Source organism: Poecilia reticulata, chromosome 23 (assembly GCF_904066995.2).
Source record: "Poecilia reticulata chromosome 23, P_reticulata-male-v2, whole genome shotgun sequence".
In the NCBI taxonomy this organism is placed as follows: domain Eukaryota; kingdom Metazoa; phylum Chordata; class Actinopteri; order Cyprinodontiformes; family Poeciliidae; genus Poecilia; species Poecilia reticulata.
The window spans coordinates 15,612,006-15,635,933 of NC_088852.1; the positions used below are offsets into that span (position 1 = coordinate 15,612,006).

Genomic DNA, 23,928 nt, shown 5'->3' on the forward strand with positions numbered 1-23,928 from the left:
CATCACACACACATGCTGATGTTTTGCAGTAAAAATGTACCAAAACTAATGAAAGCAAAAACTGAGAATATAATAAACACAATATTAATAAGAAGAAGTAACTGGACTATTTTGCTAATTTAGTTATCTGTTAAAAAGCTGGAAAACATGTACAGTCATTCAAGAGAATTGTCATATCAATAAAGAACAAATCATTGATACAACTGTATTAATATAGAAATGTGATTATAGGAGTTTGGATTCACCGACTTTGCAATGCAGGCTCAAAACATAGTACAGGACCAGTACACATAATACACAGAGAATCATTAGTAATGGAAATAATGTTACTAGTGCTAAGTGTACAGATTACACTAATAACTATGCAATTGAAATTGATTTTTTAGTTAGCATGTAAAAAATAAACAGATTAAAATGTTTTTATTGTTAAAATAACATTAACTACACAACTCACTATATTAACTTTGACTCATAATTTTTTTAAAGTCATTTAAATATCAAATGTTTATCTCTATGTTACCTCCATGTCTTCAGTTTTCACATGATTGACTTTCAGAACTGTGATCACCATGTAATTTGAGTAATTTCTTGAAAAACACCACACAGAACATAACTGATAAGATCTAAGCTAGCATAGCGAGCATACCTGAGCATATTAATGCAGAGCTCTACATCGATATACATCAGAATGCATTAAGTTGTGAAAAAGTCGTAGAGGCAACAGGCCTGAGACGAGACGTTTGAGGTAAAATTGGATGTTGACTGTTAGGAGATTAGATAGGGTTATGTTTTTTATTGAATATTTAATGGAATGAAAGATTTAATACACCACAAAGTGTCCTTACATTTACCCATAAAACACCAACCATCTGCTTCTTTTTGTTAATGTTTTTTCCGTACAGCTGAATTAGTTTGTGCCAAAAATCAAACTGTAAGTATGTGTTACCAATCACCAATAGTTACCAGACCACCCATTTCTACAATCTTCTACTTCTTCCATGTTTCTTTACAATTCACCTCTGGGGACATATGTGGGACAAAATAACATCTATCATATTCTTAATTATGGGTTGTGGTGGGTGGAGGTCATGTGGAAGGTAGTGGGCTTGGGTCATCTCCCAGGCATCCAGCAGTCGGACATTCACTTCTTTGAATATTGCTCTGAGTATCTTGTCTCGCTGCAATGCGTAGTAATCGTTGACGGTCAGCATCAGCCTTTTGGGATTACCAGTCCTGATGATAACCAGAGTATCTGGAGCTCTGGTCAACAACCTCTCCACTGCCCTCCTTATGCTCAGCAGACGTCGGATGTAGACCTCCACAGGGTAAACGCCAAAGTGTGCCCAGACGCCAAAAATAACTATAGTGTTTGTGCCTCCAACCACACTGTCCAGTTCGTTGGCAACAAAATGGAACTCACTGACCGGCAACGTATAAGCACGAAGCGGAGGGCCGTGGCTGCGGAACGTCAATAAAATGTTGTTTTTATAATCCAAGGCCATAAAGGGTCCGGTTTTTGGGGGGGTTTTCAGGTCAAACTTCTTGAGATCTGAAAGTGTAACAGAGAACTCATCAGAAAGAACCAATTTGAATTGTCAAACATTTCTACTGAGTATCTACCTGGAACTTCAGCAATTAAGAATTCAAACCACTGCCTGACGGTGGAGTCTCCATACAGATGGAGAACTTTCCCTTTCAGACAATGGCTGATTGCTGTGGCGTTATTAAACTGATGAACTGTGGTGCCGTCTAGTGCTCGCCATGCGCCCTGGTAGTAATAACCAGCAGGACTGGCTCTCATGGCTTCTCCTAGACGAGGGGAGATTCAGAAGAACATCCAAAACAGAAAAGAAAACCAAAAAGATGTTATGATCACTGAAGACTTAAAAAAGTGAAGGTCAGCATTACTTTACAGAAACACCTTTGTGGATATTAAATTTTTACTCAATAATAAAAACAGCAACTTTACCTGACATGTTAACAGGGACTGTTTTATTGAGAACTGGAAGAAAAAACAAATTAAATTTGTGATTGTGTATTATGACAGTAACTTGAGCAGAAAAAACAACTGTTCTACATTATCGCAGTTTCATAGCAGATCAACATTTTACGGGTTATTCAACAAAAATGCATGTCTTTCTAAATGCATGCATTATGTTTTATGCAACTACATGTGACTCATTTTTATATACCTGAAATAAAGTCCAAACTGATCAGGTAAATTATAAAATTAAGTGGACAAAGTTGTCTGAGAAAACCACACATAGAAAAACTGCTTACATTTTATTCATCTGTCAGGCAATCAATAATTCATTGTAACACATTTATGACAATATAGCAACGTTTACCTATTGGTTTTGGTAAAATGGTGATACTGGAAGGTCCAAAAGATGGAATGGAGACTTTCAAGTTGACCCCACTGTAACAAGAGCAAAGAAACTGGATGAAACTCTCTTAACTAAAACCAAAACTAATGCAGTCTTACTGAATGCCACATTTTCTTCACTTTCATTCAATTGACTTCAGCTCAGGTTCGTCACATTACATTACTTGTAAATGAAGTATAGATTAGTCTGTACTGGCTTCCATTTTGTGACTAATCCATTTTCCACAACAGGTTCATCAGGCTCCACATCTGTCTCTAGGACAGAGCTAACCTTACTAGCATGTTCAGGTTTTTAAGGCCAGATGCTCTGATGCTGTTATCCCGACAGATGACTGCAGAGACGTTTTTTTCTCCATTTCTCTTTTATCTATGCGTCTATTACTTTTTAGATAAACCCAAAAAGTTACTAATAAAGTTTTGTTGATATAAATATCAAGTGAACATAATAGTGAAAGTCTTAATGCTCCACTTTCGAAAGTAAATCTGTTGGGCTTTATTGTGGCACTCAAACAGCAAGTCTTAGTGCCACACTACCAGATAGGGTACATTAAAAAAACATAAAATAAGATAAAATTCTCTGTGATGGTAACAAGAAACAAATAGTATCTTCCTTTTTTGTCTTATTGGGGACATTTTGGAAGTATTCCACACAGTCTTCGTCTGTTTCTCTTGAATGTTGATGGTATGTTTTTCTGGTTTGGCAACATAGTAGTTTGTAGGTCACTTCTGAGTTATAAACTCCTGCACAGGATATGATTCGATGTCAACAACAAAAAGATAAAAAAAAAACAAAAACAAACCAAAGCCAAAGGAAAAAAAACACCTGAAAGATGAAAAGATATCAATTTGTTTAGTAAATACATGTCTGATTCTGAAGTCAGTGAACTACAGTCAACTCCCCTAAAGTCTCATTGCACACTATCCCCAGCTAGTGTGCAATGAGACATAAAAAGTTTTAAGACATTTTTCATGCAATAGAAAAGAGCTGAATAACCAATTATTAATTTTACCTTTGAAAGAGCTTGGCCTTCTTGCCCATTGGTTGTGGTACATAACCTTTGAAGGCATGGGTGATCCTGTGTTCACATTTGAGGGTCTTTGGCTTGTAGCAGAACCAGGGTTCACCGGTTCGGGTGTCAGTCAGATTGCACAGCTGCTCCGGAAGTGCCTTAAGGCACATGTTACAATTGGTAGCTTCAGTCACTGAGCCTGAACGGAAGAGGCTCTGGAAAAGAATTGTGTCAGGCTTTTCCAAGTTCACTCTCTCTAGGACTGTGACTGCCTCACTGGAGTGGACCATGGTCACCTTTGTGAAAACAACAAGAATTCTCACAACACAATTTCTCTTGTGAAGTAAGATTTGAATATATGTAAAACCCAAAAAGTCAATGTTTTTATTTGTGCAAGATATATAGTATCTATTACAGAAAAATTTCTCATAGCAAATTAACTGGAATAATATATCACTTCTCTGGTTCAGAACTGGAAAATCTCACTGGTAAATGTAACATGGTTGTAAGGACACTCAGAGAGGACCCGGAAATTCAACCACACACAGGAGTATATGAAAGGAAAAAAAAAACAAGTTTATTTTCAGATACTGGTTTCTGCTCAGGAAGAGGTCGTCAAACACAGCACTGAGGAGAAAGGGAAGAAGGCTGGTGATGCACAGATGAAGGAGGGTTATCATGTAAAGGTTCATCTTAACTGACCTGTAGAGCAATGGACGAATGGAGCAGAGGAACAGAGGGTCTGATGACAGGGAAATGCAGGAAACCAGTGGAACAGGCTTCTGAGGAAGCAATGAAGATCTCCACAAAGAGCTCCAAAACGCAACACCCAGGGACTTTGTCAATAATAAGGCAGAGGTTATACACAAGAGGACAGAGAGAGCAAACTCAGCTTTGAGGGGCAGGCGATAAGGGACCTGTGCAAAACATGTCGGGCCAGCACACAGGAGCGCTCCTCCGGCCCGTATCCCTCCCAGTCCACCAAGTAATGGATGGACCGGCTCCAACGTCTGGACCAAAGGAGACAGCGCACAGTGTGAGCGGGACCTCCATCAATGATCCGGGTGGGAGGATGGGTGTGGAGGAGGGTACCAACCGTGAAGTGAAGGCAGGTTTGATACGGGACACATGAAAGGTGGGACAAACCCTGAGAGTCCTGGGGAGGCGGAGCTGAACAGCCACTGGGTTGATCACTTTGGAAATCGGGAAGGGTCCTATGAAACAAGGGGCTAGCTTGCGGTTTTCAATCCACAAGAGGAGGTCCTTGGTGGATAGCCAGACTCTTTGTCCTTTGAGGTAGGTGGGTGCTGGAACTCTGCGATGATTGGCAAATCTGGAACATAAAGCAGAGGTCTTCAGAAGAGCCCTGCAGGCCTGACGCCATACCTGCTGGCACTTCAAGGGCGAGGAATGAGCAGAGGGGACTCTAGTGGGTCTTTCTTGAAGAGACAACACAGGAGGCTGGTAACCGTAAACGGTGTAAAAGGGAGACAGCCCTGTAGAATTAGAAGGGAGAGAATTGAGTGCATACTCCACCCATGGTAGGTTCTGTGACCAAGAAGAGGGATCATGTTCACAGAGCATCCGAAGCTTGGTCTCCACTTCCTGGTTGATCCTCTCCGTTGCCGGTCAGTTTGAGGGTGGAACCCTGATGAGAGACTCACTGTGATACCCAGGAGACCACAAAATTCCTTCCAGAATCTAGAGACAAACTGGGGTCCCCTGTCAGAAACAATGTCAGTTGGCAGCCCATGCAGGCGAAACACCTCACAGGCCAGAATCCCTCCCAGCTCCTTGGAGGAAGACAGTTTGCGAAGTGGTATCAGGTGGAACATCTTGGAGAAATGATCAATGAGAAGGACAGAGTGGTTATTGGAAGAGGGTAAACCAATCACAAAATCCATGGATACGTGGGACTATGGGCAGTGTGGAACAGGAAGGGGTTGCAGAAGCCCAGAGGGTGGCCGACGGGATGGTTTAGCCTGACAGCAAACTCTGCAAGCCTTGATGAACTCTGTAACATCTTGTAGCATAGCTCCCCACCAGAAATAACTCCTGATCACAGATAGGGTCTTGGTGACTCCTGGATGACAGAAAAGTCTAGACTCATGACAGAATGGCAGTACCTCAAGTATTAGCTGCTCCGGAACAAACAGTCGATCTTTAGGATAGATATCAGGGATGGGGGTTAGTTGATGGGCTTCTCTTATTTTCTGCTCCAGCTCGGAAACTGCTAGTCGCACTGACATGGGGAGCACAGTCTGCCTGCTTTACCTCTTGACCCTCCTCCATAGTCTCATGAAGCCTGGAGAGTGCGTCTGGCTTAGCGTTCTTACTCCCAGGTCTGTAAGTTAGTGAAAAATTAAAGCGACTGAAGTTCAAGGCCCATCTGGATTGCCTGAGGTTGAGTCTCCTTGCTGACTTGAGGTACTGCAGATTTTTATGATCAGTCCAAACCACAAAGGGTTCCTTAGCTCCCTCAAGCCAGTGCCTCCACTCAAGTGCCAGTTTAACCACCAGTAGTTCACGGTCACCAACATCATAGTTGGTCTCTGCAGAAGACAGCTTTCTGGAAAAGAAGGCACATGGGTGAGTCTTTCCATCAGTGCACCTCTGACTGAGTATGGCTCCCACCCCCGAGTCAGAAGCATCCACTTCAACAATGAATTGACGGGAAGGGTCCGGTGTGCGGAGGACAGGAGCTGAGGTGAAAGCCCTCTTAAGGTGATCAAAGGACTCAGCAGCAGTCTTACCCCAAACAAACTTGCACTTGGATGAGGTAAGAGCATAAAGTGGAGAGGCTACAGAGCTGAAATTGCGGATGAACCGGTGATAAAAGTTTGCAAACCCCAGAAATCTTTGAAATTGCCTGAGGTCTTGTGGGTGGGGCCAATTCTTGATGGCAACCGTCTTGCTGGGGTCCATGGAAATCCTGTTAGGAGAGATGACGAAACCCAAGAATGAAGTGGACTGTTTGTGAAACTCACACTTTTCTGCCTTGACAAACAAGTTATTCTGCAGCAAGCAGAGAATGACAGAATGGACATGAGCTTGATGGGCTGTGAGATCCTTAGAAAAAAATCAAAATGTCATCCAGATAAACATAAACAAAACGACCAACCATGTCCCTGAGGACATCATTGACAAGTGCCTGGAACACAGCAGGAGAGTTGGACAGGCCAAAGGGCATTACAAGGTATTCATAATGACCGGTTGGGGTGTTAAAGGCCGTCTTCCACTCATCCCCCTCTTTGATCCGGACCAGATGGTAGGCATTTCTAAGATCAAGCTTAGTAAAAACAGTGGATCCCTGGATCAGGTCAAAGGCAGTGTTCATTAGGGGAAGTGGGTAACGGTTTTTGACTGTGATGTCATTCAATCTTCTGTAGTCAATACAGGGTCTTAAGGAACCATCTTTTTTGCCCACAAAGAAGAAACCTGCACCAGCTGGGGAGGAATAAGGATGGATGATGCCTGCCTTGAGTGAGTCACTGACATAATCCCTCATGGCCTTATCCTCTGGGCCAGAGAGAGGGAAAAGATGGCCTTTGGGAGGAAAGGCATCAGGAAGCAAATCGATAGCACAATCATAGAGCCGATGGGGGGGAAGGGAAGTGGCTCGATGCTTGTTAAAGACCTCCCTGAGGTCATGGTAAACAGCAGGTACTTTGGATAAGTCGGGGTAGGTCTCCTGTCTGAGATAGGGACAGTACAGGGGACCGAAGCTGCTAAGAGGCAAGTGGCAAGATGGTGACCAGCCTAACACCTCGCCCCTAACCCAGTCAATGTGGAGGTTGTGTTTTCTTAACCCAAATGGCCCCCAAAATGACAGGGAGACCAGGGGAATTTATTATCCATCCATCCATTTTCTTCCGCTTATCCGGGGTCGGGTCGCGGGGGCAGCAGCTTCAGAAGGGAGGCCCAGACTTCCCTCTCCCCAGCCACTTCTTCCAGCTCCTCCGGAGGAATCCCAAGGCGTTCCCAGGCCAGCCGAGAGACACTCCCTCCAGCGTGTCCTGGGTCTTCCCCGAGGCCTCCTCCCGGTGGGACGTTCCCGGAACACCTCTCCAGGGAGGCGTCCAGGGAGCATCCTGACCAGATGCCCGAGCCACCTCAACTGGCTCCTCTCGACGTGGAGGAGCAGCGGCTCTACTCTGAGTCCCTCCCGGATGACCGAGCGTCTCACCCTATCTCTAAGGGAGAGCCCAGCCACCCTGCGGAGGAAGCCCATTTCAGCCGCTTGTATCCGTGATCTCGTTCATGACCCAAAGCTCATGACCATAGATGAGGGTGGGAACGTAGATCGACCGGTAAATCGAGAGCTTCACTTTTTGGCTCAGCTCTCTTCACCACGACGGACCGGTACAGCGCCCGCTTCACGGCAGACGCTGCCCCAATCCGCCTGTCAACCTCCCGCTCCCTTCTTCCCTCATTCGTGAACAAGATCCCCAGATACTTAAACTCCTCCACTTGAGGCAGGACGATCCCCCTGACCCGGAGAAGGCACTCTACCCTTTTCCAGCTCAAGACAATGGCCTCGGATTTGGAGGCACTGAGCCTCATCCCGGCCGCTTCACACTCGGCTGCGAACCGCTCCAGTGAGAGCTGCAGATCACGTTCCGATGAAGCCAACAGGACCACATCATCCGCAAAAAGCAGAGATGCGATCCTAAGGCCACCAAAACGGATCCCCTCAACACCTCGGCTGCGCCTAGAAATTCTGTCCATAAAAGTAATGAACAGAATCGGTGACAAAGGGCAGCCTTTGTCATTTATCATTTATCAGGAAGGAAATTAGTTCATGGTGATTTCCGGAAATACTGAACTTAATGGGACCTGTTTCGTGGGTGACCTGGTGAAATACATGGCCGTCAATAGCCAAAACTTCAAGACGCTTAGAGGTGGGTAGGAGTTGGATACCAAGAGATTCGGCAAGGCCACGGTCCATGAACTCAGTGTCTGCTCCTGAATCAAAGACCCTGATTAGCTCCTTGGAAAAGTCCTTGAACCGATAACAAATGAGGGAGTCCTTCTGCCACTCAGCAGTACCCCATAACTTGGCCTTCCCTGAGAGAAGGGAAATAGCATAGGCAACTTTAGCACATTCAGTGGGGAAAGATGATGGTTGAAGTTCAAAGACAATCTCACACTGAGTAATGAAAGGACAACATTGACTCTGCTCACCCTTAAACACCTCTGGAGGTGACAGACGGGGCTCATAAATGGGCGAGACCTGGTAACCAGACGTAGAAGCCTTGGGGCTAGGAGAAGAGGCACTCTTTGGGGGAGGAGAGGAGGACAACTTATCAAGCATAGACATCATTTCTTGCATGTTAGATTCCAGGCGGTTAATAGCGCCTTCAACACTTGAACGGCACTCCTGTGCGGGTGACATGTCCATAGTAGCCAGATTATACTGTAAGGACACTCAGAGGGGACCTGGAAATTCAACCACTCACAGGAGTATATAGAAGGAAAAAAACAAGTTTATTTTCAGATACTGGTTTCTGCTCAGGAAGAGGTCATCAAACACAGCACTGAGGAGAGGGGGAAGAAGGCTGGTAATGCACAGATAAAGGAGGGGTATCATGTAAAGGTTCATCTTAACTGACCTGTAGAGCAGTGGATGGATGGAACAGAGGGTCTGATGACAGGGAAATGCAGGAAACCAGTGGAACAGGCTTCTGTGGTAGCAATGAAGATCTCCACGAGGAGATCCAAAACGCAACACCCAGGGACTTTGTCGATAATAAGGCAGAGGTTATACACACGATGACAGAGAGAGCAAACTTAGCTTTGAGGGGCAGGCGATAATCGGTGGTCGTGAGGAAGAGCTTGGGTCAGGGTCCAGAAATCCAGAATAGAAGGGATCCATGAAGGGCTTGGCAGGAGGGATAAATCCATGGACAGAAAGAGGTCGTAGAAACAGTGAAGGCTTGGAAGGAAACGCTGGATCTCTACTGGCTTGTGGCTGTTGATAATCTGGCAAGGAAGCAGAGGCTGAGGGGTGTTTAGTAGGGCAAGGCCCAGGTGGAACAGGTAAGAAATCAGGAGTGGCAGGTGAGCTGAATGAGTGATTAACACAGCATGGACAGGACATGAATCATAACAATGGCACTATATTGCCAAAGCTATTTACTTGTTTGCCTTCAAATACAAGTTGAGTGACATCCGATTCTTAATCCAAACGGTTTGTATGATCAGTGATCTCCCTTTGGTTTGGTGATTTATACATACATTTATTAAGAACATCAGAATCAGAATTACTTTTATCATCATTCTACATGAAGAAAGCACAACGGAATTTAAAAAATTGCAACTCTCGAAGGCAAGTCAAATAACTGAATAAGATAACAATAAATAAGTCTATCTCAATAAGTATAAACTGGGATGTCAAGGAAAAAATAAATAAATAAGGTTTTAGATTGATTAGCTGTGTTCAGGGCAACAACAGCTCTTGGGTAGAAACTGTTTTTTAGTCTGTTTGTCCTTGACTTTATTTCCCCGAAACGCCTCCCTGAGGGCAGGAGTTTGAAGAGGTGGTGGCAGGGGTGTGAGGTGTCCTTGATGATACTGCGGGCAGTGGGTCCTGTAGATCTCCTCCAGAGATATAAAAGGGCAGCCAATCAGTCTCTGGGTGGTGATTATCACCCTCTGGAGTTAATTCCTCTCTGTCGCAATGTAACTGGAGAACCAAAGCGGGATGCCATGGCTCCACACCGACTCCACAGAGCAGTGAAAGAAGGACACCAAGAACTCAGTTCTCAGGTTGTTCTTCCTGAGAGTCCTCGGGAAGTACAGTCTCTGTTGTGACTGAGGTAGTGTTCCAGGTCAGGTCTTCATTGATGTTGGTCTTCACCAACATGGAGATGGTGAAATTTGACACCATCTCCACCCTCTCCCCATTTATAATGATTGGTTGAACATCTGGTTTACACCTCCTGAAGTCGACAATCATTTAGTGGAGGTGTTAAAACGAAGGCTGTTCTTGGTGCACCAGACAGTTGTTCCACCTCCATTCTGTTTGCACCACTGTAGTATCATCAGCAAACTCTATAATGGTATTGTTTGGGTGGGTGAGGCTACAGCCATGGGTGTAGAGTAGGGGGTTTAACACACAGCCTTGTGGAGAGCCGGTGCTGGTGCTCACTGCTGAGGACAGGTGGGATCCTCCTCTAATACTCTGGGAGTGGCCTATCAAAAAGGCTATGATCCAGCAGCAGATGTTTGGGGGAGACCCCCAGTTTCCTCACCAGTCTGCTTGGAATGATGGTGTTAAAAGCCATCATTCCAAGCCTAATTCCAGGTCCTTGTGTTGCTCCTTTAATGTTCCATGTGTGCCAATATGGTGTGCATAGTGGTAGCGATAGCATCCTCTGTAGACCAGCTGGCTCTGTTTGCAAACTGGTGAGGGTACAATTTGGGTGGCAGATGAGAAGTAATGCGACTCTGAACCAGTTTTTCAAGGCACTTCATGATGATAGTGCCACTGGCCGGTAGTCATTGAGACTGCTAATGTTCTTTTTTGGCAGAGGGCTGATGGAGGACTTTAAGCAATGTGGGATGGAGCACCAGATGGGGGACTGGTAAAACCCCAATTTGCTGGTCTGTCTCTTACACCATCAGATCCAGTAGCTGTCCAGCACTTCACTGTCCTCGAGGTAATCCACGCTTTCTCTGCCTGTACTGTGATGGACTGGCTGTGGAGAGATGCCAGCTGCAGCAGGGGCTCTGCTGGTGATTTAGCCTCAAAACAGGTGAAGAAGTGATTGAGCTCCTCTGCCAGTGAAGCAGGGGATAGAGCAGGGGATAGAGCAGGGGATACAGGTTCAAGCAAGGGCCAGTCCCAGGCTGGAAAACGGCAATCTTGTCTCCTCCCAACGTTCCATTTCATACAATGCAGTCAGGCAAAAGTCATTCTCCTAGCAAATTGTAAACCCAGAAAACATCTGTCCACTGCTGTATTGTCTACCTACTGCCTTGCACTTGGAGTTGTAAGACGAGGAACCCCATGGTACTCTCTACTCTGTATTGGTCAGCTAATCTGAAGACAACATTAAGTCTCAAAGTCTATAGCTATTGATTCTGCAGGACATTGGCCACCTTTGAACACGAAATGCCTTAGAATTAGGTTAAATCTGTAATTTTACATGCTTAATTCTTTGTGCTCGAGTTGCTTTTGCAAAAAGTAAGTTTCTGTTTTTCCACATTAGTCATCACCTTTCAGATTCCTGACTGCATGATAGACAACACGAGGAAAAAAAAAGTTATGTCGTGGCAAATGTGGCAAAAGCAAGCAGATATAACTCAGGCCAAATTAATAAATTATTCTAACACATTAACTGCCTTCTCCTAGCATTCAGGTCCTCAATATCCAGAAGTCATGACACAAAAACCTTATTTAGGTGAAAGTAGCAACAAAGGAGACCTTATCTAAGTCACATTATTTTCACATTTAAGAGGAAAACATTCAGTCTTACCTCAACCTGTGCGCTTCCTTCCCAGAGTAAAGGAAAAACAGCCGTGTAGGAACCATTGTGATGATCAAAGACTTTCCCCACCACACCTGCATGAACAGTTAGATTGTGCAGCCGAGCAAATACGACGTCGCCACCAGATTTCTTGGGGCGTCCATTGAAGTCATTCATTTTTATCAAAACTTCCAGCTGATCACCAACATGCCAACTTCCCCCTCCGTCACGTGGAAGGATGGTGAAAGTGCTGTGAGCAGGATGACTGGTGTCAGTCAGAGAGAAGTTATCTGGGACAGATGGGGTTTCAGGCCAGGTGATGTAGTTCTTTAAAGATTCTAACTCAAGAGCGTCTTCAGGTAACACAGAGTGGAAGGAGCAGAAACTGGTTGGCTTAGGAGGCTCAGTGGGACGTTTCAGAGTTCTGGTGGTGGGAGAAACTTTCTTCTTCAGCTAGAGAATAAAGTTTAGAGATTTTACTAATCAAGTGCCATAAAATCATAGTTTCTTTACAAATTACTGATTAATTATAATAACTTCCTAAAATACTGTATATTAACATTTCCATGATTTCATATATTGAGGTGACCCTGTATTAGCATAAAAGTACGACTGAATATTTTGTTTGAAAACACAAACATTTCTTCTTTTTCCCATCTGGGTTTAGATACTTTTCATGAGTGTATCTCAGGTAGTTAAAACAGGTCCAGAAGCTTTCCCAAAGATTGTGAGTTATCAGTTAAATGAACTAGGGCTTCAGCTAACTATTATTGTATTAATCGAATTTTCTATCCATAATTGTGACAATAAATCAGTTAATCACATGAAAAATGTTGGCACAGTCTGTATTTTCCTTTAACTGCTTCAGCAATGCATTTTTAACGTGTAATAAAGTAAAAAAAAAAACATAATGCAGTGAAGGGTTAATTTGGTAGGGTTTTTTGATTAACCAATTCATAATTGGATAGAAAAGCTGCTTAATTCATAATTGGATAGAATTCATTAATTAATAGATTAGCTGAAGCTAAAATGATGCCACTTGAGGCTTACAGGGTAAAACATATTTACAGACAGTTTGTACAGTTTTGGCTTAATTGCTGCTCTGACTGTGTTGCTTTCTTAGCAAGTAACTTTACAGTCTGAATACTCCTAGAAAAATATTATTTGCCTAAATTAGTTGAAGAATTCTTCAATAATCAATCCATCACGGTTAATCCAATTTATTGCTTCAGCCCTGAAATTAACCCTTCTTGTCTGTCTTCACATATATTAGTCATTAAGCTGATTGCAATAACTGTGCTAAATATATGGGGTGATGATGTTTATATGGAAAGACCTTTGGTTAGCTACCTTCAAAGGACTATCATGGTACTGGACAAAATTGAATGTTTTCTGGTTTAATGTGTGGTGTGTTTTGTGACTTTGTATTTTTATGATGTAAAGCACTTTAAACTGCCTTGTTGCTGAAATGTGCTATGCAAATAAACTTAAGTCATTGAACTTGAAAGGTGTACTTTTACCAGCCTATAATGCTTATAAGGTTGAAGTTCATGTTTTAAAGATGACAAATACTCACTTCTGCTAATTTAGCCACTATGTGATCAGCAATGTTGGGATAGCTAAACATGATCCATAAGACACAGAAAGCCAACAACAGAAAGATCCATCCGTACTTCAGAGTAAAACGTTTTCTTAAAGCTTGGCCTCCCAGTAGGAGTGACGACTTGATGTGGTTCTGTGTTAAAAGACGAAATCAAAAAAAGCATCCAGGTTAATGACTATCGATTTTAAAAATAATGCAGAGCTGAGTTACTGTTTGTGAGATATGTCAGCCTTTTGACTCAGTCTTGTTGAAGCAGGAATTTATCTAAAAGTTGCAGCTTGGTAGTTCTGGATCTCCGCACTGCAGGGCGGAGCCATAGTGCCGCCACTATTGCGGAAGCAAGTAGATAAAGTTCGAGAATTTGCTTCCTTCTTTTACATCCTCCTTGAGTATCACTTTTGGGGAAAATCATTTTGTGAAACATCCACTGTCTGGCTGCATGACGGCACAGTTGTTACTGTTGTTGCCTTGTAACAAGAAGGTCCTGGGTTTGAATTCCAGCCTGGAGTCTTTCTACATGGAGTTTACATCTTCTCCCATTACATACATGGGTTTTCTCTTAGTACTTTCTTTCCCAAAGTCAAAAATCATATTGGTGAAGTCAATTGGTTACTTTAAATTGTCCTTAGGCATGCGTGTATGCATTTATAGTTGTGTGTCATGTCTGGAGATCGCTGGAGATAACCAGCAACCCTTGTCCCTGAAAGGATCAGCAGGTTTTCTCAACGCATACTCGGATGGCTCTATTTTGTCACATGGAGAGGGCCAATGGAACCTCTCAGGGTAATAAATCCCACAGACAGGATACAACATACACCTGTCTGTTTCAGCCTTTGAACTCATCATAAAATCTGCAGGATATCAAAGGCACTTCGGACTTTTACGACTGTGAAGAAAACACCTTCTGGAGCCAATGTCAAATTGTTTGCAAAAACAGTGGAACATGTAAGCTATTAACACCTCCTGAACTGTATTGTTTGACAAAAATTGGTTACACCCTATGGCAATGAGTCGAAAGGGCAAACAAACAAATGATTTAAAATAGTGAATTACAAACCTCTGCTCCCTGGGAAGGTAAGCCATAAGAATACAATTGGGAATGTTTTTTGTTTAGTTGCACATGTTGCTTTCATTATATTTTTCACCCTTGGAAGATGCCATTTTTTATCTGCGCAATCCATGCTGGGTTAATGACACTGTTCGGTCCATTCTGTACTGAAATCTACAGAGTAAACATAGAAAGGTTAACTTTGTTTATTATCATATTGCATTTGACCGTTGTAAATTTAGCGTCGCTGTAGGCTGTAATTAAAAAATAAATAAATACAAAAAATAGTGAGGTGAGTCTGCGTCACTTCATGTGAAAAAAAAAAAAATCGGAGCACAATGGGAGAGAGCCAGAACACAATGTCTACCGGAACCACATTTGTGCTCTCAACATTTCTCTCCAGAAGACTTTGAGTCATTTGTACAAGCACAAATTGATAATGGATCTAACAAGTGGTCGCAAGACAAAAACCAAATGCCCCACAAACAACGGCTAAACCCTGCCACTGGCTAGTGAGCAAGCGAAAGACTCTGGAAGACACATTAGAGACAAGCAGCGCTGCAAGCTCTTAAATAATAAAGCTCTTTTGCTTCTGAAGCTCGATTTCTGTGAAATCACAAACCGCTAAACAGGTGTTACCGGACTGAAGACCAAACCACACACACAGCACATCAACTACTTAATTGCTTCATTTACAAAGCTGAAGTTAGCAGCAGCAGCACAAACATCAACTTCTTCAGCCAACTCAGTCCTCTTCCTCAGTTTGGTCCACTACTTCTTCATTACCCCTTGTGATTTCTACATTCCTATCAATTTCAACGCGCTCCAGTTCAAATTGAACAGGCTTAGCGACATTACTCGCTCTTGTTTTGGCTGGACAAAGCTAGTGCAATCTGACCAAGCAAGCATCATTTTGACTTGTTAAAGCACTGTATGGAAGCACATTGCTGTCACATTGAAAAATAAAGTTTCGAGGACTATCAAGTCATAGTGTGATAATTATATGAAACAAACTTCTGTGTCTTCCCCATTTATTTTTGTTAGTCTTTTCTTTATTTTTGTTTCGAATGGGTTTTTTATCATGGATGGAACCGTTGTTCCGCCTGGTGTCCACCAGATGGCACCTGCACGCAGAACCCCTGAGAAGCTGCTGGGTTCAACCCGTACTCACACCTGCGACTCGTTTAGGAGGCGTGGACTACGGATATAAGCAGCAGCACCTCTTCGTCTCATCGCCTGAGTGTTTGCTTACCTCGGTAACATTTGTTCCAGAAATAGGCCTTCTCAGATCTGCTCCAGTCTAACTCCTTGTTGTCTTCCTCGTCAGATTATCCTGCCGCCTCCTCGTTGCTCTGGTGTGATCCATCGTTGCTGGGTTCTGAGTGAGTGTGCCTTTCACCCCTTCGTGGATTGTCAACCTCCTGTGTGTTTCCCCGATGCTGTCGGTGGTACCGGCCAGACGCCACCCCTTGTGTGTACTTACCTCCTGTGTCCTCCCTCGACGCTGTCGGTGTTACCGGTCAGACGCCACTCCTCGTGTGTGTGCGTTTTTCCCCTTTGTTGATCCATCTACGGTGGATTCCCCTTCGGGACGACACGGGTCTGGAGACCCACGCCCGAACCCCCCCGGAGAACTAATTCTGACGGACCTAGTTCCAGGCCGTCTTCTCAACGGAAGCTACCTGACCGCTCTCCTACGAGCTCACTGCCTCCACTCCGTCCACATCACCTCTCTTCCTAGTAAGCACTATTCAGTTATTCCCCGGAAATCACCGTTGATCTCCTCCTAACTCTGTGTCTCCTGTTGACAGTAAGACGACCCGGTCCGCTGATCCAGTATTCACCATCTACTTCCTGTCCTTTCAATAAACAATCATTGTATTTTACTCGCCTGTCTGATTGTGTTCTTGCATGTGGGTTTGAAAGCCAAGTCCCAACATGACACAAAAATGATAATTCTATTGAATAAACTTGATAATTATATTGCAGAAACTTGATAATTTCATTCATCCACATGGTGGCGGTACCATGCTTTTAGAGCAGGTGTACAGATGACTAGTACAGTGGCTAACAGGAGTTGGTCAAGCTTTCCTGGAGAGATAATAATGCTGCTTTGCATTGTGGTTGAAACCATTAGTCATTCTTATCAAAAATTCAATCTGTAGAGACTCACACAGAGAGAGACGAAGCTCAGATAGGTCTTCCCCCGGGCCCAGTCACTGGTGGTGGAGCGGAGCCTGGAGAGAGGAGTCTTGAGGGGACCTGGAGGCATCTGTGAGGTTGGTGGTGGAAACGGGGAGGAGGTGGGTTGAAGCACAACTGAAGCGTTTGGATCTGTGGTTGCTTCGTTTTTTGAAGGAGCTCTTGCCACGTGATTGGATCGAGGTGGAGAGGTGGTGCGTCCTGATTGGCTGGGGTGAAGGCGTGATAGATGATGCCGGAAGAGTCTTACAGGTTGAATTTCCGCCTAGGGGTTCATTTCAATCTAGAGACTCACACAGCGAGAGAAACAGCAGTTAGACAATTTTATTGGACCGAGAATTTGGTGCTCGGACACCGGCGGAAGACGTGCGTGCTGAGAATCGCAGCGTGCTTGAATGATCGGCTCGAACGAAGCTCAGTGATAAGCTGTATCTCCTTGGATTTAATTACAAAGCTGCTGCAGTTATCAATGCGGTTGAAGATAAATGCGTGGATAAGTTTCTATAGATCCTGAGGTGTTTTTATTGTGTTAAGGGTGATGAGACGTGCGGCACGAACGGACGGCTGCAAAAGTCGAAAGTTGATATTTAATCTGCCACCTGGTGGAGTGGACAGATCATCATAAACCTGTAAGGCAATAGGAGGCTTGTTTCAAGCGCATGTGCTTGAGTAACGTGCTAGCAAGCAGTGGTGGAGAAAGTACTCAAAAAATTTACTTAAGTAAAAGTACAAATACACAGTCAAAAATGTATTTAAGTAAAAGTCAAAGTACCACATTAACATTTTACTTAAGTAAAAGTAAAAAAGTACTGGTTTTTAAAAATACTTAAGTATTAAAAGTAAAAGTACTCGCTGAATGCATTACCTAATCGCTAATATCATTAAGTGTGCCGATCGTATTTAATTTTAATACATCAGAAATGTGCCATTTTAATAAACACTACCACAGATTAAACATGTTCTTATTGTGTTTATTCTCTGTAACAGTTTAGACTTAGATATGTGATTCTATGAATCATAATTTCAGGGATGGAAACATTTTGTCTCCTGTCCTAACATAGCATGAACTTCATTAGTCACATTTATTTAGAAAGAAATCTAACTGAAAGGGGATGTAAAGAAGGTGCGCGCGGGGTGGAGGACATGCAACCAAGGAGCCATGTAGCAGAGTTGTAGTCAAGACCACCGAACCCAAGACCAGGGCCCCGCGCTAAATGACACAATAACATTAAGTTTACCTATCAAAATTGGTTTTCAGATTGATCTGAAAGATCCACATTCCCATAAAAACACCTAGATATTAAATACTTAGAACTGAAATATATTTAACCAGTATCAATTAAAACTAATTTCATTCTGTTTTGCTTTCATCGCTGTGCTACAATCCGCAGATGTCTCCTGCTATCCCTAGAAAAATAACGCCCTGGGTAGTTACCCATATTGCCCATGTCAGAAACCACAACTGAAACATCGCCATTAACGGTAAATAACGTTCAACTATGAACACTGTCCAACGGCGCAACAAGTAACCAAGCAGAAGGAGCACTGTGACTGTTCTCATCCTCCCTCCCACTGCGATGTTTGCCACCATGACAGGAGACGAAATCAATCAATGAGCAATGAGCATGCTCTGCGTTCATACGTTCAACTTTTACTTATTCAGCAATTAAATAAATGTGTATATATGTGTATATATATATATATATATATATATATATATATATATATATATATATATATATATATATATATATATATACACTGCTCAAAAAAATAAAGGTTTTAACACTTAAACAACACAATATAACTCCAAGTAAATCAAACTTCTGTGAAATCAAACTGTCTGTCCACTTAGGAAGCAACGCTGATTGACCACGGGGACCCTCGTCGGGTCAATATATACCTACTGCAGTGTACACAAGAACAAAGAACGGCTCTCAGTGAGGCTTCAGTCCTTAGGACTTAGTAAAGATCCGTCCAGAAGAATCGGATCGTTCCTGAATGTCATATCACTATATTGCAGACTTTGGTCACAGCGTTGTCCCATATCTGCGACACCTCAGTCAAAACCTCCACACAATAATTCAGCGCATGAGTGACAACTTTTTTTCATCAGATGCAACATATGTGTCTCTGTACAGTTAGCTTAGCTAGCATCACGTCCACAGATCTTACCTTTCTTTAAGCTTTCCTTCCAAGTGACGCTAAAAGTTGGACAAAGTCCCCACCGTCTGTGAAAACGAAGCGCTGCTGATTTTACATGTCGCCATATATTATGATTTATGCAGCTATTATCATTAAACAGACATCTCCTCCCGCTCAGAGGAAACCACTGCGCATGTCTGGAGCTCCGCGTGCGAGTAAAGGTGGAGCCGATGGGTGACAACAGACACTAAGTCACGTTATTGCTTGGATTTTACGGCGCCACCTTAAATCCCTAAACTTCACATTTTAACGGAAAAAAAGCGCAACGCGACTTGGATGTAACGAGTAACGCGACAGGTTTGTAGAAATGTAGTGAAGTAGAAAGTACAGATACTTACTGTAAAATGTAGTGGAGTAAAAGTAGAAAGTCCCCATTATTAAATCTACTTAAGTAAAGTACAGATACACGAAAACTGTACTTAAGTACAGTTCGTTACTTCCCACCACTGCTAGCAAGGTATATAGCTGGAGAGGCATTTGTAATCTGATTTACGAATATAAATCCCTGCTAGTTATTGTTTACATTGGAAAATTTGCACATGCGGACAACACTGGGGGAAGAAACTACTCTTTTACGTGACATACCTGGCAGCGCTGTCACCATTCCGTTAGCTCAATCAAACTTAGACATGTGGATATTAATTTTGTGTCGAGCTTGTAGCGAAGGGGGAAAGTTGTCGAAACCACTTCTCGCTTTCTGCATCACAGCTACGAGCAGGCTCGTTGCCATGGCAACCAGAAACGTCGCTACAAAAATATCTATCACTACTTGATATACGTATCAAAGAAAACAGTCAAATATTTCTCACGCAAAAGAAATATAGTTTTAGGCTTAATTGTTTGCGATAATACGTGATTGCTGTGGTAAGAGGGAAAAACCAAGAGGTGTCGCTGAACTGACTTTACTGTGAGGCTAGCTCTAAGGCAGTGGTTCTTAACCTGGGTTCGATCGAACCCCAGGGGTTCGGTGAGTCGGTCTCAGGGGTTCGGCGGAGCCTCTGCCGCGGAGGTAAAGACACACTTGTGTATAAAGTCGTGATGACGCGCCCCGCTTTGCCATCTCTTGCTGCAGAGGATAAGGTTACATTGCTTAGCCAATCAGTGCTGCGGAGGAGCCCTGATAGAAGAAGCTCCACTCTCAGCAGGGATTTGAACTTGTGTCTTTAATTACTTCAGCAAAACTCACCGTTTTTACCAAATTCTGTAGCTTTCGGTGTACTTCTAAATCTGCTTCTTAGTGCATCTTTTCGGGGTTGCTACTCCCTCTAGTGGCGTGGGGGTGGTAACGCAACTAATATAATTACATTACTAAATCAGAATACTGCAAAGTCTTTATTATTTATTATTAATTTTTCAGTCTCTTAAGAATGTAGAGCTAATTAAATGACCTAAACAAGACCATAAAGTGGTTCCAGTTTCTCTCAATTTCCAACCTGTTGAAACTGGCAAATTTTAAATACCTTGGGTCGTTCCTGGACAGTCAGCTCAACTTTACTGAAAACACTTGACTATATTTTGAAGAACTGTTCTCAGAGGCTACCTTTTAAGAAGACTTAATGATCTTGGGTATGTCTTGAATTTGGGAGGGAAAAAAATCATATTTTATTTATCACTACACAAGGGTTCAGTGGATGCGCATATGAAACTGGTGGGTTCAGAACCACTGCTCTAAGGCTAGCTCGTTGTTACTGTCTTACTCTGCATTTGTGGAAACGCAATATCTGGGATCATGAGCGCCCCCTGCCACGCAGGAGAACTAGCTGCCTCGCCTAGAAACTGCTCTCTGCCGTTTATGATAACTCTTCGCACACACATCACGTTACACAAACGGGGGTGACTAAACAGTCTACGCCGTACGCTAAATTTCTGGAAATCAGTTAATGCGTATTATGATATTTAATTAATTTATTTGCTTTTTTTTCCTCCCCCAATTGGCACCGTACTGTACTGGTGTGCTTAAAATTATTGCAACTAACTCCAACAGCGAATGGTGTAGAAACGCAGCGCTTAGGCGGCCATCCAGTTAAGGAATGGCCACCAACCTCGAATGGAGGTGAGCCAATTTATGACCCTCATTGTCGCGTGTGCTGGACTGGCGGATCCTAGAAATTCCATGGTCCTACTTAATGCATGTGCCTCCTCGATACGAGTTCGAGCTGACAGAAAACGAGGGAAAGAGGAACAGAAGGCTCTGTAAACCGCACAAGTTGAGCTAATCACGACTCTGAAGATGAGACAGACCGGCGATGGGAGGCCAGATGCCGGTTGATGAGGCTGGAGAGCCAGCTGCGAGCCGAGACATTCGGAAGTGAGCGTGGTGGTCTGATGGCGGCGTTCTACTGGAGGTGAGCTGGGAAAGGCCGATGAGCGTCAGTGGCGGGAAGGAGGATAGAGGATCAAGGAGGGGCCGCAGCGTCTTTTCTTTGTTTTTAAGGCTTTAAACAGTCTTGTCCGTTTTTAAAACCCGTTTGAAAACTTTTTACTGATTTTGACTTAAATTCATGCATGAAGGGGTTAAAGGAAACTTCTATCCACAGCAGGTGGATAGAAGCTACCATCAAACATTTGATGAAGTTTTTGTATCTTCATAGGGTAAAAGGTAAAGGTAATTTTATTTATATAGCACATTTTCAGTAACAAGGCAATACAAAGTGCTTTACATGATTTAAAAGGAAATACAAACCAAAATAACAAACCAAAAGAAAGAGCAACAGAAGAAAAAGCTAATAATGTTGATCCAAATAAAATAAACTAGATACTCCTATTCAGGGTTGGTAGATAAGTAGAAGTAAGTGTCCTCTGGACTTTCTAAGTATGCTCTAAATTTGTAAAAGTAATGAGTACTCCACAGTTTCTAAGTAATAATAAAATAATTTTTTCTGGATTCTAGGTTTGTTCTAATTCCTTTTCTGGGTTGCAATAATAGGAGTCTCTCTGTATAATAATCTACAAATTGATCTAAGAAGTAAAATATTGGTTTAAATAGTGAGTACAGTTTCTAAAAAATAAGCTAAAGAGTGACTAATAAACTAGAGTCTCTGGATTCCAAGTTTGTTCTAATTTCTTTTCTGGGTTAAAAGTGAGTACTCCACAGTCTCTAATAAAATAAAATAAAAAGAGGAAAGGACACATTAGGGCAAATGTCAACATTCAGACAAAACAAAGGGCAAAACAAAGACATGAGTGAAGGCGGTGGCATCACAGGGCCATGAAAAAACGTTGCTCAGCCTCCTGGCTGAAATCCGATAAGATGTTGCTATCAAGGAATGTCCTTGGGAGCGCTCAGCTCCACAGCTGTATGGATAACAGGAGGGGGTGAGGTGGGAAGGAGCGTTATGTTTAAATAAGATTAGTTGCCATAACTACGCAGATGATACACGGCTCTGCATCACAATGTCCCCAGGTGACCGTTGACCCCATCCAATCACTGAACAGATGCTTAGAACAGATCAATGTGTGGATGTGCCAAAACTTTCTCCAGCTGAACAGAAACAAAACTGAAGTTATTATCTTTGGACCTAAAGAGGAGCGAACTAGAATCAATGCTCAGCTTCAGTTATTACAACTAAAAACCAGCGATCAGGTCGAAACCTGGGAGTAGTGATGGACTCTGACCTGAACCTTCAGAGCCACATTAAGACAGTCACAAAGTCGGCCTTCTATCACCTGAAGAACATCTCCAGGATTAGAGGACTTGTGTCTCAGTGAGATCTAGAGAAACTTATCCATGTGTTTATCTTTAGTCACATTGATTACTGCATCAGTATCTTCACAGGTCTGTCCAATAAATCAATCCTCCGGCTGCAGCTGATCCAGAACGCTGCTGCTCGCGTTCTCACTAAATTCAGGAAGATAGAGCACATAACACCAGTTTTAAAGTCCCTACACTGGATCCCTGTAGCTCAGAGAATAGACTTTAAAATACTGATGTTAGTTTATAAATCACTGAACAGTTTAGCACCACAACACATTAAAAATCTGCTGTTGTTGTATCAACCTTCCAGACCCCTCAGATCTTCTGGTCTGCTCTGCATCCCCAGAACCAGAACCAAACGATGAGAAGCAGCATTCAGCTTCTATCCACCACAAATTTGGAACAAACTTCCAGAAAACTGTAAAACAGCTGAAACACTGGGTGCCTTTAGATCTCAACTTAAAACCCACCTGTTTAGAGTTGCTTATGGCTAAATTAGGGTTAGAGTGCGGGTTTTGATGTCTTTAATGTTTTTATCTTTACTTTTTATCAGTTTATTAACTTCTTTTTCTTCCTCTTTTTCACTGTTTATTCAATGTTACATGACACTGTGTTTAGTTTTTAATGATGTAAAGCGCCCCCGGAGAGGTGTGGGTACCGTCCCCCTCTCTTAGAAGTGTTAGGCTCATGTTAGTTTACACACTTGACTTGGCAGTTAACATTTAGATGACGCAAACTTTCATAACGCCGATCGGTAAAACGGAAAAAACAAAAACAAAAAAACCCCCCCTACCATTTAGCAGCTTGGATATTTTTCAACTTATAATTGGTGTATGTTGAGAAACATAATTGGTCAGGCATTTTTCTTTTATAAACAATATATTATTATTATCATTATAAAAAAAATAAAAAGCAGCCATATTTGTATTAATAAATGTCAGTTGTGCGTTTATCGGAAGCGGTGTGAACAAGTTACTTTGTGATGGAAGCTGCTCTGCGGTTTTATAGCTTCTCCTCCTGGATGTAGGAACAAGTTTATCTTCATTTGGCTGAGAAACACCCTGGAGGATAAACCGCAGTTTGTTGAAGGTCTGGACCGCGCAGACATGTTTTTAAGATTAATAACATTTGCACTGATAAGACTTCGACTTTTTCAATTATTAAGCTTTTCTTTATGTAATTAATGCCGCAGTATTATAATCAAAAAACTGTCTTGCATTTGTTTATTACTTATCCTGCATTTATCAATCAAACTTTAAAGTATGGCAGAGCCGTTTTATCGAATTTCTGTATTAATAATGTAATAGGA

At 42.7% G+C, this 23,928-nt stretch overlaps 2 protein-coding genes and 1 long non-coding RNA gene across 4 annotated transcripts in view; 2 read left to right on the top strand and 1 right to left on the bottom strand.

Moving 5' to 3' along the window:
* LOC103459599 (NXPE family member 3-like) overlaps positions 1-23,928 on the top strand; it is a 75,990-nt gene that overhangs the window by 6,184 nt on the left and 45,878 nt on the right. The gene's annotated exons all lie outside the window — the stretch shown is intronic.
* LOC103459754 (NXPE family member 3-like) lies at positions 779-17,448 on the bottom strand. The gene is made up of 8 exons (XM_081603967.1): positions 16,692-17,448; positions 13,444-13,602; positions 11,877-12,320; positions 3,397-3,692; positions 2,349-2,419; positions 1,970-2,002; positions 1,621-1,809; positions 779-1,549 (listed from the first exon to the last, which is right to left on the bottom strand). Exons 1-8 carry the CDS (start codon positions 16,788-16,790, stop codon positions 1,014-1,016), a joined length of 1,827 nt encoding a protein of 608 aa, XP_081460093.1. The 5' UTR covers positions 16,791-17,448; the 3' UTR covers positions 779-1,013.
* On the top strand, positions 14,753-16,404 carry LOC145550171 (uncharacterized). The gene is made up of 3 exons (XR_014086052.1): positions 14,753-15,774; positions 15,846-16,258; positions 16,330-16,404. It is a non-coding gene; the product is annotated as an uncharacterized LOC145550171 (long non-coding RNA).

Bases quoted from the DNA above. Each gene is read 5' to 3' on its own strand.
- LOC103459754 (XM_081603967.1), bottom strand. From the start codon at position 16,790: ATGCCTCCAGGTCCCCTCAAGACTCCTCTCTCCAGGCTCCGCTCCACC. The intron at 13,603-16,691 runs GTGAGTCTCTAC...CTTTTAACACAG, and splicing joins TGAGCTTCGTCTCTCTCTGT to AACCACATCAAGTCGTCACT. The intron at 2,003-2,348 runs GTAAACGTTGCT...TTTTTCTTCCAG, and splicing joins CATTTTACCAAAACCAATAG to TTCTCAATAAAACAGTCCCT.